The sequence below is a fragment of the Rana temporaria genome (assembly GCF_905171775.1).
Source record: "Rana temporaria chromosome 2 unlocalized genomic scaffold, aRanTem1.1 chr2e, whole genome shotgun sequence".
Lineage (NCBI taxonomy): Eukaryota > Metazoa > Chordata > Amphibia > Anura > Ranidae > Rana > Rana temporaria.
In genome coordinates, this window is record NW_024404410.1 from 207,668 (window position 1) to 223,536 (window position 15,869).

Sequence of the window (15,869 nt, forward strand, 5' to 3'; positions counted from 1 at the left end):
CACCACAGTGCCAATTAGTAACACCTGTCAGTACCTCATCATCAATGCTGCCCATCAGTGCCATCTATTAGTGTCCATCAGTGCCGCCTATCAGTGCCCATCAGTGAAGGAGAAAATAAAATGTAATAACAAAAACAAAGATTTCTGTCTTTTTTAGTTTGTTTAGTAAAAAAAAAAACAGAGGTGATCAAATACCAGCAAAATAAATCTTTATTTGTGGGAAGAAAATTATAAAAATGTTGTTTGAGTACAGTGTCGCATGTCCGCGCAATTCTCATTCAAAATGTGACAGCGCTGAAAACTTAAAATTGTCTCGGGCATTAAGGGGTGAACGTGCCCGGTATTGAAGTGGTTAAGCAGCTAGCTTGCTTGAGAGTGCCGTGGACATGGGTTCCGTGGCCTGTGCTCTGCTAATATACCATCAGTAAGTATCCCTTCTTGTACACGACCACTTTGCTCCACTATGCGGAGCTTGATTTGTCTCTATGACCAATATTTTGGTATCTCTCTACCTCATAGGATACATTAGCTGGTGTCTGTGTGTGGTTCCCCTGTGGTGATCACCACCCCTGCTAACCCCTCGCAATACCAAGGCTTCTGGTGCTTTTGCACTAAGACCCCTTCTCCTGCCCTGCACCCAAGTACTATTTGTACCTCATCTAAGGTCAGTTACCTTTCATACCCCCTTTTTTTTCCTCCTTTGTTTTTTTTCTTCTCCCTCTTTCCCATCCCCCTCCCTTCCTCTTTTTCTTTCTCCTCCCTTTCCCTTTCAATCTCCCCCTTCTCCTTTCTTCCCTTTTCCTGCCCCCCTCTTTTTCCCCTCCCTTCCCTTTCTCCTCCCTCTTTTACCTTTCTCTTCCTTTCCCCCTCCCTTTCTTCTCTTTTCCTTTATTTACATCTTTTTTTGACTCCCCCTTCTCCATACCTTCCCCCTTATTTTCCCCTTCCCCTCTCCATAACCACTTTCCCCACACCCCTTCTTTCTTCCTCCCTTCCCTCTCCTTTTTTTCCCTTTTCCCCTATTTTGTTCTTCCTTCCCTTTTTTCTTCTTTCACTTATTTCTTGGCTACTGTTTCCTTATGTGTGTAGTTTATACATCCATCTATATATTACCATTATCCAATCTAGATATTCGTTCATTGTTTGCACGTCCCTCCCCCTAGCTGCTGCGGGGGAACCTCTGGTGGTGCTTCTGCCCTGATAGGACCTGGGTTGCGGGTAAGCAACATCGCTCTCCTTTTCGCCTCTATGTATTTTTCTCTGTCTTAACTTAATAGACTGTGTATATTTTGTAAATGTTATGACATTGATTGCTTGTTAATCAAATTGCAGGTATTCTCCTGATGAAGCAATATTCAGGCTGCAAAACTAGTTGAGTCATGTTATCTGAAAACAACTATTCCAATGTGATCCTTCCTCTCAAGGGACTATTATGCTGGTGATCTACATGGATTGTTATCATGCATTTTATAATGTATCCATATTAATCTGTATTAATACAATTATTTATTTATTATACAACTTGAAATTTATGATAAATGAGCCAGTACCAAGATAGTCCATTTCTCCTTGTCTTGGGGGACCGGTTGGGGACCGATCTCCTAGTTTTACCATTTATTATATATTGGACAATGGTACACCCCCTTTCTATTATACTCAGCTTAAGCTTCTAGAGGTTGTATATTTTTTCATATTCAAAACATTAAAATGGTTTCTCTCCAGTGTGAATCTTCTGGTGTCTGATAAGGTTTGCCTTCAATGTAAAAGCTTTGCCACATTCAGAACACTGAAATGACTTCTCTCCAGTGTGAATCTTCTGGTGTTGGGTGAGGCTTGACTTCAATGTAAAAGCTTTGTCACATTCAGAACACTGAAATGACTTCTCTCCAGTGTGAATCCTCTGGTGTTTAGCAAGTTCATTCTTGCATGTAAAAGCTTTGCTACATTCAGAACAAGGATATGGCTTCTCCCCAGTGTGAATTCTCTGGTGTATGATAAGATCGCTCTTGCCTATAAAAGCTTTGCCACATTCAGAACATTGATATGGCTTCTCTCCAGTGTGAATCTTCTCGTGTCTGATGAGGTTGTAATGCTGTGTAAAAGCTTTGCCACATTCAGAACATTGATATGGCTTCTCTCCAGTGTGAATCTTCTCGTGTCTGATGAGGTTGTAATGCTGTGTAAAAGTTTTGCAACATTCAGAACACTGAATTGACTTCTCTCCAGTGTGAATCATCTGGTGTGCGATAAGGCTTGACTTTGATGTAAAAGCTTTCCCACATTCAGAACACCGATATGGCTTCTCTCCAGTGTGAATCTTCTGGTGTGTGGTAAGGTTTGACGTTGATGTAAAAGTTTTGTCACATTCAGAACACTGATATGGCTTCTCTCCAGTGTGAACCCTCTGGTGTATGATAAGATGCGACTTCGATGTAAAAGCTTTGTCACATTCAGAACACTGATATGGCTTCTCTCCAGTGTGAACCTTCTGGTGTGTGATACGTTTTGCCTCCATTGTAAAATCTTTATCACATTCCAAACAAGAAATATCTTCTGAAATGACTCCTTTTATGTATACATGGGTTTGACTTTACTGTAAAGTCATTGTCACTTCCAGAACACTGAAATTACTTCTCTCCTGTTGTCCTTTGTGGCGGATCAATGTTGAAGAGGATCCAAAACATTTATGACTTTTAGAACACGGATATGACTTGTGTCCTGTGTGAATCCTCCAGTGAATTGTGATAAAGACTTTCAGTCCCTTATAACATCCATACAGCTCATTTCCCACGTGACTTTGTTGTATTAAAGTCCAACATGACCGAAAACTTGGTTCATCAATCCACCTGTACAATAAAAATAAAAGTCAGAATTTGATAAATAAAAAGGGCAGAATAAAGTTGCTTTCTTTTTTAACATGCATTATTAAATGTATGCAATTGTGTATATATATATATATATATATATATATATATCACACACGTTTAACCACTTACTGGCCGCCTCCTGTATATATACATTGGCAGAATGGCTTGGCTGCGCAAAGTACCTGTACATTTTATTTTACTGAGGGCACTATCGGGTTGATTTACTAAGGCAAATCCACTGTGCACTACAAGTCGCTGTAGATCTGAGGGGAAGATATGAAATATGGGGAAGCTCTGCTGATCTCCATCATCCAATCATGGCAAGCAAAAATGCTGTTTTTTTGTTATTTTCGTGCATGTCCCCCTCAGATCTACAGCGACTGCACTTCCAAGTGCACTTGTAGTGAAAGGTGGATTTGCCTTTAGTAAAATAAACCCCTATATTATTTCCATTGGCTACTTTTTTTTAAAGTTTATTACAATTTCCAGCGGGAGAATCTCATTCGTTGTTCTCATTCAGAGAAATGTGCTGCATAGTGATTGGCCAATGTGCTTGCGTTCAGATTTGTGGGTACTTTAGGCAAGCCGTCTAAAAATCCAAAAGTTGCAGACTCATGCCGCGTACACACGGTCGGAATTTCCGACAACAAATGTTCGATGTGAGCTTGTTGTCAGAAAATTCGACAGTGTGTAGGCTCCATCGGACATTTGCTGTCGGAATTTTGAAAGCTGGTTCTCAAATTTTTCCGACAACAAAAGTTCTCATCGGAAATTCCGATCGTCTGTAGCCAATTCTGACGCACAAAAATCCTATGCATGTTTGGAGTCATTGATCATTAATTTTTCTCGGCTCGTCGTAGTATTGTACGTCACTGCGCTCTTGACGGTCGGAATTTCCGACAACATTTGTGTGACCATGTGTATGCAAGACAAGTTTGAGCCAACTTTCCGTCGGAAAAACATTTTTTTGTTGGAATGTCCAATCGTGTGTACGTGGCATTAAAGCAGAATTCCACCCCAAAAAATTGAACTTTTTGAAATCCTCCCCTCCCCCGGTGTCACATTTGGCACCTTTCAGGGGGAGGAGGGAGTAGATACCTGTGTAATACAGGTATTTGCTCCCACTTCCAGGCATAGATCACCACAGTGACCTACGCCACGTCCGGCGCCTTCTCTGCCCCCCCCCCCCCCGCTGTATTCTGGGAGACACACAGGTCCACTGAGGTCAACAGAGACACTTGTAGGGGCATCTGTACATCTCCATGTCTTTTTTTCCAATAGAATTTATTGAAGATTTACCAAACAGATACAAAATTAAAATGACGGGGAACCGTCACTGCATCAAATACATTTTTGAAGGTTATTTGTTGTTTGCAAAAGGCATGCGCACACTGAAATATTTTGTTTCGGAATTTCGTCCAAAAAATAAATTTATTTAGTTACTCCTGAAATTTGTTTTTATTTATTTTGTTTAGTAAAAAATGCATTCGTTCGAAAATCCAAATTAATTAAGGTCAAACCTGTTAATTGAAAGCTTATGGTGTCTGTTGAATGTTCTAATGGTGCATACACACAATCGGATTTTCCGACAAGAAAAGTCCGATGTGAGCTTTTGGTCGGAAAATCCGATCGTGTGTAGGCTCCATCTGACTTTTTCTGTCGGAATTTCCGACAACAAAAATTTGAGAGCTGGTTCTCAATTTTTCCGACAAGAAAAGTTCTTGTCAGGAATTCCAATCGTCTGTATGCAACTCCGACGCACAAAAATCCACACATGCTCAGGATCAAGAAGAGCCGCACTGCCTTTCGAACTTAATTTTTCTCGGCTCATCGTACGTTTTGTACGTCACCGCGTTATTGACGGTCGGAATTTTGTGTGACCGTGTGTAGGCAACACAAGTTTGAGCCAATATTACGTTGGAAAAAAAAATCCACGGCTTTCTTGCCAGAATTTCCAAACGTGTGTACGCGGCATAAGAGGATTTGACGAAGCAGCTAAATTGTACGACGCCGCGATCGTACATTTCCAGTCGAATGCTCCGCCCACAAGCTATAGTAGAATTCTAATGTTGTATGACTAGTAATAAATTATTTTTATTAATTATTATTACTAGTCAACCAACATTAGAATTCTTCTATAGCCTATGGGCGGAGCATTTGACCATAAATGTCCGCTCGCGGCGATCGTATGTTTTTAGTTGCTTCGTTGAATCTTCATGTCTCTATAATGTCGAATCTTTCCTCTCTATGTAGAATAATCTTGGACTAAATAGAGTTAGGTTAGGCACATTCAACCGCAGATTCGCACAGATCACTACTGTCACCGTCATGAGGAATCTTCTATCTATATCGTACTGTTGTCACTACGAAATGAAAATAAAGTATTTTTTATGTCGGATCTTTTGGATTCTGTGCATTTGTTATCATTTGTTAAAACGAATGCGAAATTCCCAGGAATTTCTTATATAGGTGAGGCGGGGCCACCCATCACGTGACCCCATATCCCTCTGACCTCCTATCCTATCCTTGCGTCAGAGGGGGGCAGGGTCACATGATGAGTGGCCCCGCCTCACCTACATAAGAAATGTCACTAGCTCCAGCCGCGTCATTCGACAGGCTGTCTCCGGTGGAGACAGGCGGCCGGCGATGCTGCGCTCTGAATTCCGGACCTGGATGGATCTTCTCATCACTGGACCCCGGTGGAGAGGAGATCACTCATCGCTGGATACTGACAACGTTGGAGCCCCCGGGATCGAGAGTGGATTACCATTGCTGTTTTTTTTTTTTTTTTTTTTAATAAAGGACGTTTTTCCACGGTGTGTGTGTTTTTTTTTTACAATTATTTACACTTCCTTCGTGAAATGGTAGAGGTACAATGTACCCCATTACCAATTCACATAGGGGGGAAGGATCTGGGGGTCCCCTTTGTTAAAGGGGTCATCCATATTCTCATAAGCCCCCCGCCTGCAGACCCCCACAATCACCGGGCAAGGGTTGTGGGGATGAGGCCTTTGTCCCCATCAACATGGGGACATCCTTCCCATGTTGAGGGCATGTGGCCTGCTACGGTTCAGGAGGGGGGGGGGCGCTCTCTCATCCCCCCTCTTTTCTGCGGCCGGCCAGGTTACATGCTCAGATAAGGGGGTCTGGTGTGGATATTTGGGGGAACTCCACGCCATTTTTTTTATTTGGGGTGGAGTTCCCCTTAAAATCCACACCAGACCCGTAGGGTCTGGAATTGATATTTGGGGGGAACCCCACATCATTTTTTTTAAATTGACGGTGGGGTTCCCCTTAATATCCATTCCAGACCTGAAGGGCCTGGTAATTGAATTTGGGGGGACCCCACGCTTTATTTTTTATGAATGAATTTTCTCTGAATTGCCGGGAGTCGACAATTCATTATAGCCGCGAGTCATTTTTAAATGACTTTTTTCTTTCAGAAATGACACTTTGTGCAGGGACAGTTCTAAGTACGGGAAACATGCGCTATTTCACAGGCATACTTTACACCCCCCCCCCTAGGTATGAAATTTAAAGGAATATTTCACTTTTATTGCTTCACTTTAAGCATTATTAAATTCACTGCTCCTGAAAAAACTGTAGTTTTTAAAACTTTTTTTTGCATTGATACATGTCCCCTGGGGCAGGACCCGGGTCCCCAAACACTCCCCTGGGGCAGGACCCAGGTCCCCAAATACTTTTTAGGACAGTAACTTGAATATTAGCCTTTAAAATTTGCACTTTAGATTTCAAACGTTCGCGTCCCATAGACTTTAACAGGGCTCTAAAGTTCACACGAACATTTGGTGTGTTCGCAAGTTCTGGTGCAAACCAAACGGGGGTGTGTTCAGCTCATCCCTAGTTGTAGTGTTGTACGTCGGAATTTGGTGTGACTGTGTGTATGCAAGACAACCAGTCACAGAGTCTCTGATCACCACCACACCAGTCATATTACCAATAACCACTACCACACCAGTCATTGTGTCCCTGATCCCTACCACAACACCAGTCCCAGTGTCCCTGATCACCACAACACCAGTCCCAGTGTCCCTGATCACCACCAAACCAGTCCCAGTGTCCCTGATCACGACCACACCAGTCCCAGTGTCCCTGATCACCACCACACCAGTGCCAGTGTCCCTGATCCCTACCACACCAGTGCCAGTGTTCCTGATCCCTACCACTCCAGTCCCAGTGTTCCTGATCACCACCACACCAGTTACAGTGTCCCTGATCACCACCACACCAATTATTACCAATAATCACTACCAAACCAGTCATTGTGTCCCTGATCACCACCACACCAGTCATTGTGTCCCTGATCACCACCACACCAGTTACAGTGTCCCTGATCACCACCATAATGATTACAGTACCATAAGGACTTGTTCACATGTGCAATGTTCTCTGAACAGCCATTCATGTTTTCTCTTCAGAGGGCATTGCACAGGCATTGAGTCATTATATTGCCTCCTCAACACTTGCTTTAAACCCCTTGGACCCCACACAAGCAACCCTATTCATTGAAGGGGTCACCATCAGTGGGCATTGCCACCATGGCATGTGTACACCCCAAGCTGCTGCCTCTGCAGCTAGAGTAGGTAGCAGTTGAGGGGCAGTAAAGCCACTGATCAACCATGAGGTTTCACTACCCCCAATACCCACGTGTATTGTCAGACTCCGGGACTTGTATAGGCAGGCAGCCATGCAGGGAAAGGCATCAGCTAGACACCACATCCGCATGAGTAGGACCGCTGTCTCCTATGGCAACAGTCTTGTAACAGTTTCTAAATTGTAATGATCTTCTTCACTTCCTCTACAATTTCCCCTTGTAATTCTTCACTCAACTGAGCTCCCAATCTCTCCCACTAGACTGTGCAGATGCAGCAGACTTAATTGCATTGCCAGCGTTTCCCTTGATCTACACACACAGGTGGCACTTATGGGTGGCATTAATGGGGTGGCACTCCCCGTCCACAGTCGCGGTAAGGAAAGGGCGACAGATCAAGCCTGCAACCTCAACCCCAGCTGTCAAATTGGGAAGATGATGTCAGAGGTGGGCGGGCAATGAGAGCAGGAAAACCGAGGCAAGGACCTTGTTTGGTGGAGGAGGGAAGGAGAGGGAGATTATTGTTAGCCAGTAATACCAGCTGTGATAGACTCGGCACAGCCTGCAATGCATCTGATCACCATTAGAGGGAGACTCCACCCATATCTAGCTGGCTGACCACACACAGGCAGATACAAATCTTACATACAATCTGGTGCACTCTAAGGCCTCGTACACACGACCGAACATGTCTGCTGAAACTGGTCCGCTGACCAGTTTCAGCAGACATGTATGGTTGTCTGTACGGCCGACCGGACAAATGTCCGGCGGATCGGACAGGTTTCCAGCGGACAATGTTTCTTAGCATGCTAAGAAACATGTCCGCTGGAACCATGTCCGTCGGGCATGTTCGGTCGTTTGTACAGACTCACCGGATATGTCCGATCGGCCGCATGCGTGGAAGCATTGACCTTCCGGCGTCGCGCACGTCACCACGCTGTCTGTCCGCGTGGATTTTGGTTTGATGGTGTGTACAACCATCAGACCGAAATCTCCGAGCGGACATGTCCGCTGAAAACGGTCCGGCGGACCGTTTTCAGCGGACAGTCCACTCGGAGATTTCGGGGCCTCAGGGTTGGGGATCAGCCAGTCAGATCTAGTCTAACCCTAATCAGCACACACTTCTGGGGTTCCTCAGGCTCCCCTACAAGCTAAAATCCTTGCGTTTACTCACTCTTCCCACTCCCCATGTACACCCCCACATAGAGGCAGCTCTAGGCTTTGTGAGGCCTTAGGCAAAACTTGACATGGGGGCCCACTCACACCCATGATGGGGAAAATAATTCAAGTACAAGAGCCTCTTCCCCACAACCCTGGCTGGTTGTTTTGGGGGTCTTCGGCAGGGGGCTTATCGGAATCTGGAAGGCCTCAGATCCTGCTCTTTAATAACTAAGGGGTGAGGGCCACCCGGTGAACCCGCCCCCTTATGACATCATTGACTGAGGGCATGCTGGCTCATAACGCTGCCTGAGCACAGCAGCGTTAAGGTCCCCTGTCCCTCAAAACTGGGGAAATGCATCGGGTAAGTTAGGCAGCTGCGGGCCTCCCTGTGAGTGCGAGGCCTTAGGCGACTGCCTAATTTGCCTATTTAAGGAGCCGCCTCTGCCCCCACACCAGACACAGGACTTACGATCGATTTCCACTACATGGCGATTCCTCCTCTGAAAGAAAATATGGGAACCAAAGGTTCCAAACCCGCGCAAACCAGTAACCAAAAAAACAAACAAACCACAATAAAGAGCTGCGTGTTGTAAAGATTTCTCTGCTGCCTGGTCTGCAAGGACACCATACACACACAGATCTGCTGGATTACAATCTGCATGCAATCTGCTGATCAGACTCCATACAATCGTTTTGTGGCTCTCAGGGATTCTGTACACAGGACACAGTAGATGTTCTTCTGCCCCCATCTGAGATCACACAACATCCCATCCCCCCTCCGATTGTACAGATGAAAGGTCCAGTGAGGTGACAGTGACCCTCCTTTGTCTGTACACAAGCCTGTCAGGGGGGTCATTACCAACCAGGTGTCAGTTCCTTCAATCCTAGACCCAAGAGCTGACTATTCCCACCCAAATCTGTAACAGCACTCAATTCACATATCTCTACAATCATCTTCTTATCACCCCACTTTACATTTATCTTATATCTGATCAGTGTGGGAGTGGAGGACATGGGATGGAAAGTGTGCAGTGGGGGAATGGGGTGGTGGGGAGGATGGGGGGGGCAATGGTGAAAAGCATTGGGAAGACAGGGGCTGGACAGGGGGGGAGTGAGGGACATAGGATAAACAGGGCGCAAAGGGGTTCAGGGGGGAAGTGGGGGGACAGTAAGGTGAAGGAGAGCAGTGGGGGACAGGCAGGATCGGGGTGGACAGGGGGCAGTGAGGGGACAGGAGGGCAAATGGTGGAGAAGGGGCAGTGAGTGTTCAGTGAGAGGAAAAATGCCCTTTATCTGTAATCACAGTGGAGGGGGGGGAATGTCTGCTATCAGTGGTTACAGTGGAGGGGGGGAATGTCTGCTATCTGTGTTCACAGTGGAGGGGGAATGTCTGCTATCTGTGTTCACAGTGGAGGGGGGGATGTCCGCTATCTGTGGTCACAGTGGAGGGGGGGATGTCCGCTATCTGTGGTCACAGTGGAGGGGGGGTGTCTGCTATCTGTGGTCACAGTGGAGGGGGGATGTCCACTATCTGTGGTCACAGTGGAGGGGGGGTGTCTGCTATCTGTGGTCACAGTGGAGGGGAGGATGTCCGCTATCTGTGGTCACAGTGGATGGGGGGTGTCTGCTATCTGTGGTCAATGTGGGGGAGATCAGAGGGGAAACAAAAATGTATCACAGAGGGGAAATGTTGGGCATTATAGATTAGTAGGAACAATAGGGAACATACTGTAGGTGCTCATAGAGGAGCGCTGGGGGAAGAGGTGCTCAGGTGCTGAGGAGCAAGAGGAGGCACTGGTGCTCAGTGGTGAAAGAGGGGGTGAAGGGGTAGTAGAGATGACTGGGGGCAGTGGGTGGACAGGCAACAATGTGGTGGACAAGGGAGTAGAGGGGAAGACTGGACACAGTGGGGTGGAATAGGCAGTGGGGGGTGACAAGGGATGCACAGTGTGCTATGGGGTAACATGGGGGTGGACATGGACAAGTAGGCTTGATAGACGCAACAATGGATGGGAAGGGCAATGAGGAGACAGGGGGTGGACATGGGGTCAGTGGGTAGAAAGAGTGGAAATGGGGGGACATGGAGGTGGATGGGGGGGAGAGTGGAGTGGAGTGGATAGGGTACAGGGGGACAGTGAGGTGAGAAAGGAACAATAAGGGGACAAGGAAAAGTGAGAGGACAGGAGGATGGGGGTAGACAGGAGGCATTGGAGAGACAGAGGAGCAGGTTGGTGCCAGGGGGATAGGAAGGTAGTAGTGGTGAGTGGGAGATGAATACCTGGCTGATGGTGTCCTGGTCTGGAGGGTAATGTGGATCTCCTCTGATGAGTCTTCTATGGTTGGGGTCCTCTCGGATGGTCCCTTTTGGCTCCTCTGATGAGTCTTCTATGATTGGGGTCCTCTCGGATGGTCCCTCTTGGCTCCTCTGATGAGTCTTTTATGGTAGGGGTCCTCTCGGATGGTCCCTCTTGGCTCCTCTGATGAGTCTTCTATGGTCAGGGTCCTCTCGGATGGTCCCTCTTGGCTCCTCTGATGAGTCTTCTATGGTCGGGGTCCTCTCGGATGGTCCCTCTTGGCTCCTCTGATGAGTCTTCTATGGTTGGGGTCCTCTCGGATGGTGCCTCTTGGCTCCTCTGATGAGTCTTCTATGGTTGGGGTCCTCTCGGATGGTCCCTCTTGGCTCCTCTGATGAGTCTCCTATGGTTGCGGTCCTCTCGGATGGTCCCTCTTGGCTCCTCTGATGAGTCTTCTATGGTTGGGGTTCTCTCGGATGGTCCCTCTTGGCTCCTCTGATGAGTCTTCTATGGTTGGGGTCCTCTCGGATAGTCTCTCTTGGCTCCTCTTCTATGGTCGGGTGATTTCTGACTCTTCCCAGCACGGTGACTGGACATGAAGGGGGAAATCTCTCCCAACTCTCGGCTTCTCTTCCTCCGGCTCACAAGTGTCCACAATCAGGGGAAAGTTCTCCTCCGTGTCCCCGATGGAAGATGGAGGCTTCTTGTCCTGGCTGAGAGGTGTGAGGGACGTTCTGTGTCTGCACTACGGATCTGGGAAGACTCCAATCACATTGTGAGCCAGCTTCCTCACAGGGGCCCCTCCCCCACAGACGTCCTGGGGCCATGCTGACTACAAACACAGGACAGGGAGGGGATATTCACAAAGAGGGCCCCTCCCTCACAGACATCCCAGGGCCATGCTGACTACAAACACAGAGAGAGGGGGAGGGGACTCACATCTGGAGTCAATCAGTGCCATGTGCTTCTCATTCACTACAACCTAAAGAGAACCCCTCCCCCCCTTTTAACCACTTGCTGACCGGGCTTTTTCTGCCACTTTTTGTTTTCAAGTTTAAATCTTTTTTTAATTATTATCATTATTATACAGAATTTATAAAGCGCCAACAGTTTTCACAGCGCTTTACAATGTAGGGAGACATTACACCAACATTTTTTATATAAATAATTATTATAGTTTTTTTATTTTTAAACTGCCCCTTTAAATTATTTTTTTATCACTTTTAGACCCCTTTCACACTGGAGTGTTTTTCTGACACTTGTGGGCTAAAAATATCGCCAGTAAAGCGCCTGAAAAACGTCTCCCCATGCAGGGCGCATTTAAAGTGGGGTTCCACCTCCATTTTTCTTTTTAATAAGGACACTTACCTGTCCTAGGTGCCCGCGATGTCACCCCCCCCCCCCCCGAGGCCGATCTCTCGATCGTGGCAGGTCCAGACGCCCCCATCCTCACTAAGGGAAACAGGCAATGGGGCCTTGCGGCTTGACTGCCCGTTTCCTATTGCGCATGCGCGAGTCTTGCGGCGCTGTATGAATGGGCGGCCGCTCTCTGGGATACACACAGTTCCCAGAAGGCAGTGCGCCCCATTCCCCACAAGACAATGCGAGGATGAAGACCAGGCGTGGACTAGGAAGAGGCAGATTAGGAAGATTCGCATAGCAACCGCTATTTCTGGTAAGTAAAAACATTTGTTTTCACTTTTTTTGTAGCATTTTGGTGTAATTATTTTTATGGTGGACCTCCACTTTAACCCTTTATTTGGCTTCTAGCAGGTGTTAATAGCGCCCGCTAGCGGCCGAATAGCGTCACTAAAACAACATTAAAGCCCCGCTAAAACTAGCTGCACTTTACCGCTCCCGCCCCCCATCCCAGTGTGAAAGCACTAGGGATGAGCCAAACACACCCCCCCCCTCGGATCGGTTTTCAGCAGAACATGCGAACAGGCAAAAAGTTTGTGCGAACACTGCTAAAGATTATGGGACACGAACATGGAAATCAAAAGTGCTAATTGTAAAGGTTAATATGCAAGTTTTTGGCATAAAAAGTGTTTGGGGACCCGGCTCCTGCCCCAGGGGACATGTATCAATGCAAAAAAAATGCCCCCTGCAGAGAATTGCAAACAAAAGGTCTACTGGGACAAAGGGAAACTTTACAGAGAAGGTTTGCCTGCAGAGGGGAATGAAGCTGACACAAGTAGTAGGCAGCTGGTTGTACCCAGTCAATTTAGGGGACAGCTACTAAAAGTGTCTCATGAGGTTCCCCTAGCAGGGCACTTGGGAATCACTAAGACCCGAGGGCAGTTGATACATAACTTTTATTGGCCTACGATGCACACTGACATAGCTGACTACTGTCGGTCCTGTGTTACCTGCCAGCGAGTTGGCAAGGTAGGGGATGTACATAGGGCTCCGCTAAAACCTTTGCCTGTGATTGACAAACCTTTTAAGAGGGTGGCGGTGGATATCGTTGGGCCTTTGGCCATCCCTAGCAGTTCAGGCAAACATTTTATCCTGACAGTTATAGACTATGCCACACGTTATCCAGAGGCGGTGGCTCTCTCCTGCCTCCGGACAAACAAGGTCGCTGATGCTCTGCTGGGAATCTTCACAAGAGTGGGGTTCCCGGCCAAGCTCATTAGTGATCAAGGCCATCAGTTTGTGTCTGACTTGATGCAAGCTCTCTGTCTGAAAATACAGATGACACCACCTTGATTGAGAGTGTTTGTTGAAGCTGAGGATCAATCTTCGCCCCAGTCTCTCCCAGCTTAGCGGTGCAGTAGGACGCTCTCTTGCGAGTCTGCTCACCTTAGGGCAGTGTTTCTCAATTCCAGTCCTCAGGCCCCCCCAACAGGTCAGGTTTTCAGGATTTCCCTCAGATGAAAAGGCTGTGGTGATTACTAAGGCAGTGAAACTGATCAAATCACCTGTGCAAAATAATGGAAATCCTGAAAACCTGACCTGTTGGGGGGGCCTGAGGACTGGAATTGAGAAACACTGCCTTAGGGCAACGAGAGCTGGACGCTCCAAACACGTGTCGGCTCTCCTCAGGGACTAAATTAGCCAGGCAGGGTCCTCACGCAGGCACACCAACCCCCAACCTCAGCTCTCCGCTCGCTCCGGCCGACTTTTTGCAATCTGCCTTCCCCTGGCTCCCTCCTTCATCCCTCCTTCCACAGCAAAGGTAAGCCCCTGGTGCACAGGGCTATCCCACCTCCCTAAGCTCCGCTGACGGCCGTCCTTTTCAGGATAAGCCGCGGCGGTGCCCCTCGCGCCACCTCGTCTCCTCGTGGAACTATTCCCGGCTGCCAGGTTTAGGAAAGGCCGCGGCTTCACCCGCGGCCTAACTGCGCACCGCACCAGCTACCTCCAGCGGCACATAAATCCCCCCCTTTGATCCCAGCAGCATCCCCCAGCCATCGCCAGACACCCCGGAGCTGCATCCCTCCCCCCCACTCGCTGACAGGCTGACATGCAGGGCTGCAATCATCGGCTCTCTTCTGGCTGCCCCCCCCGCTCTCTCCGGCTCCCCCCCCTGGTCCTCCATTCTCGGCCGATACCCCAGCCGGTCCCCCCCCTCACAGATACCACCGAGGCCATATTATCCTGCTAGGGGCTCGTGGCGCCCGCATCCACAGCCAGGAAAGTCTGCGGCTTCAACCGCGGCCTAGTGTGGATTCCCACGATTATCCAGCCTAAACCGCCCCTTTTCTACTCCTTTCAGTACTTGATCCAGGGCCACATCCGATCGCCCAATAGGGGGGTCAGGAAGGAATTTTTTCCCCTGCCATGCACATTGGCATAGCACGGACAGGGTTTTTTTGCCTTGCTCTGGATCAACCAGGGAGGTAGGATTCAGTGAATCGCCCGCCAGTCATTTACTGAAACCCCCCCCTTATCGGCATCTGCCCCCCAGTGCGCCAGCAACTATGACTAAACTGAGTTACTCGGCTGCAACCATATGGAGACTAAAGCCATCGGCCTCAATATTACCAGCCGCCACCAAAAAAGTCTTAAGGACTGAACGACAGTCAAACACTACACCTGCTTATCCAAACCTAAGCGCATATCATGCGCTCTGGTCAATACAAGATCAGCAGTAAGACACTGAGCAGAAATTCATGATCTCATCCTACAATGCGATTTAGACTGCCTCTTCATTACAGAAAGCTGTCTCACAGCTGACTGTAACACCATTCTCGACGAACTGGTGCCTGAGAATTATCGCATAATAACAGAAAACAGAGTGGGGCAAAGAGGAGGAGGCCTGGCAGTGATCCATAAGAGTTGCCTCTCGATCACTAAACCAGTCCTTCAAAACTCTCTTCCATTCATGGAAACCCTCTCCCTACAGCTTCAAACAAACCCCCAGGAGACCGTCCATATTCTACTCTGCTATAGACCACCGGGTCCTAAATCGCAGCTTCTCACATCATTGACAGAGTTCATGTCCACTTATACACTAAACAGCAAACATCTTTTGCTGCTTGGGGATCTCAACCTTTGGGCCAACTCCTCACAGGATCCCGTGGCAGTCGCCTGCATTGACCACTTGGAAGGACTAGGTCTGCAGCAGCTAGTATGTGGGCCCACACATGCTTCTGGTCACACGCTCGATCTTATTTTCAGGCAAGATCTAGAAATAAAAATTCTGGAAAATGAGTCGTTATCATGGACAGACCACCATGTAATCAAATTCATGATTACCAAAAATGGCTCTTTGACTAAAACACTAAAACCAGTGACAACACACTGGACCAGATCGCAGAAGAAGCTCCATTCGGAACTCTTCAAAACAACATTAGGGAACAAAGTAAAAACAATCCATTCACACCAGTTTGCCACGGAAACCTTGGATGCCATTAACACAGCTCTACTACAGTCAGCCGACGTAGTAGCACCCAAACGCAAAACCTGCATCCGGAAAATCAACTCCAG

General features: G+C 47.7%; 1 protein-coding gene across 1 annotated transcript in view; it reads right to left on the reverse strand.

The window, feature by feature from the left end:
• Window positions 1-1,483: 1,483 nt before the first annotated feature.
• Window positions 1,484-15,869, reverse strand: part of LOC120921558 (zinc finger protein 850-like) — a 47,336-nt gene continuing 32,950 nt past the window's right edge. Inside the window, 3 exon segments of the mRNA XM_040334059.1 lie at window positions 1,484-2,523; window positions 2,683-2,729; window positions 6,672-6,691. Coding sequence (XP_040189993.1) covers window positions 1,703-2,523; window positions 2,683-2,729; window positions 6,672-6,691 — 888 coding nt within the window. The 3' untranslated portion in view covers window positions 1,484-1,702.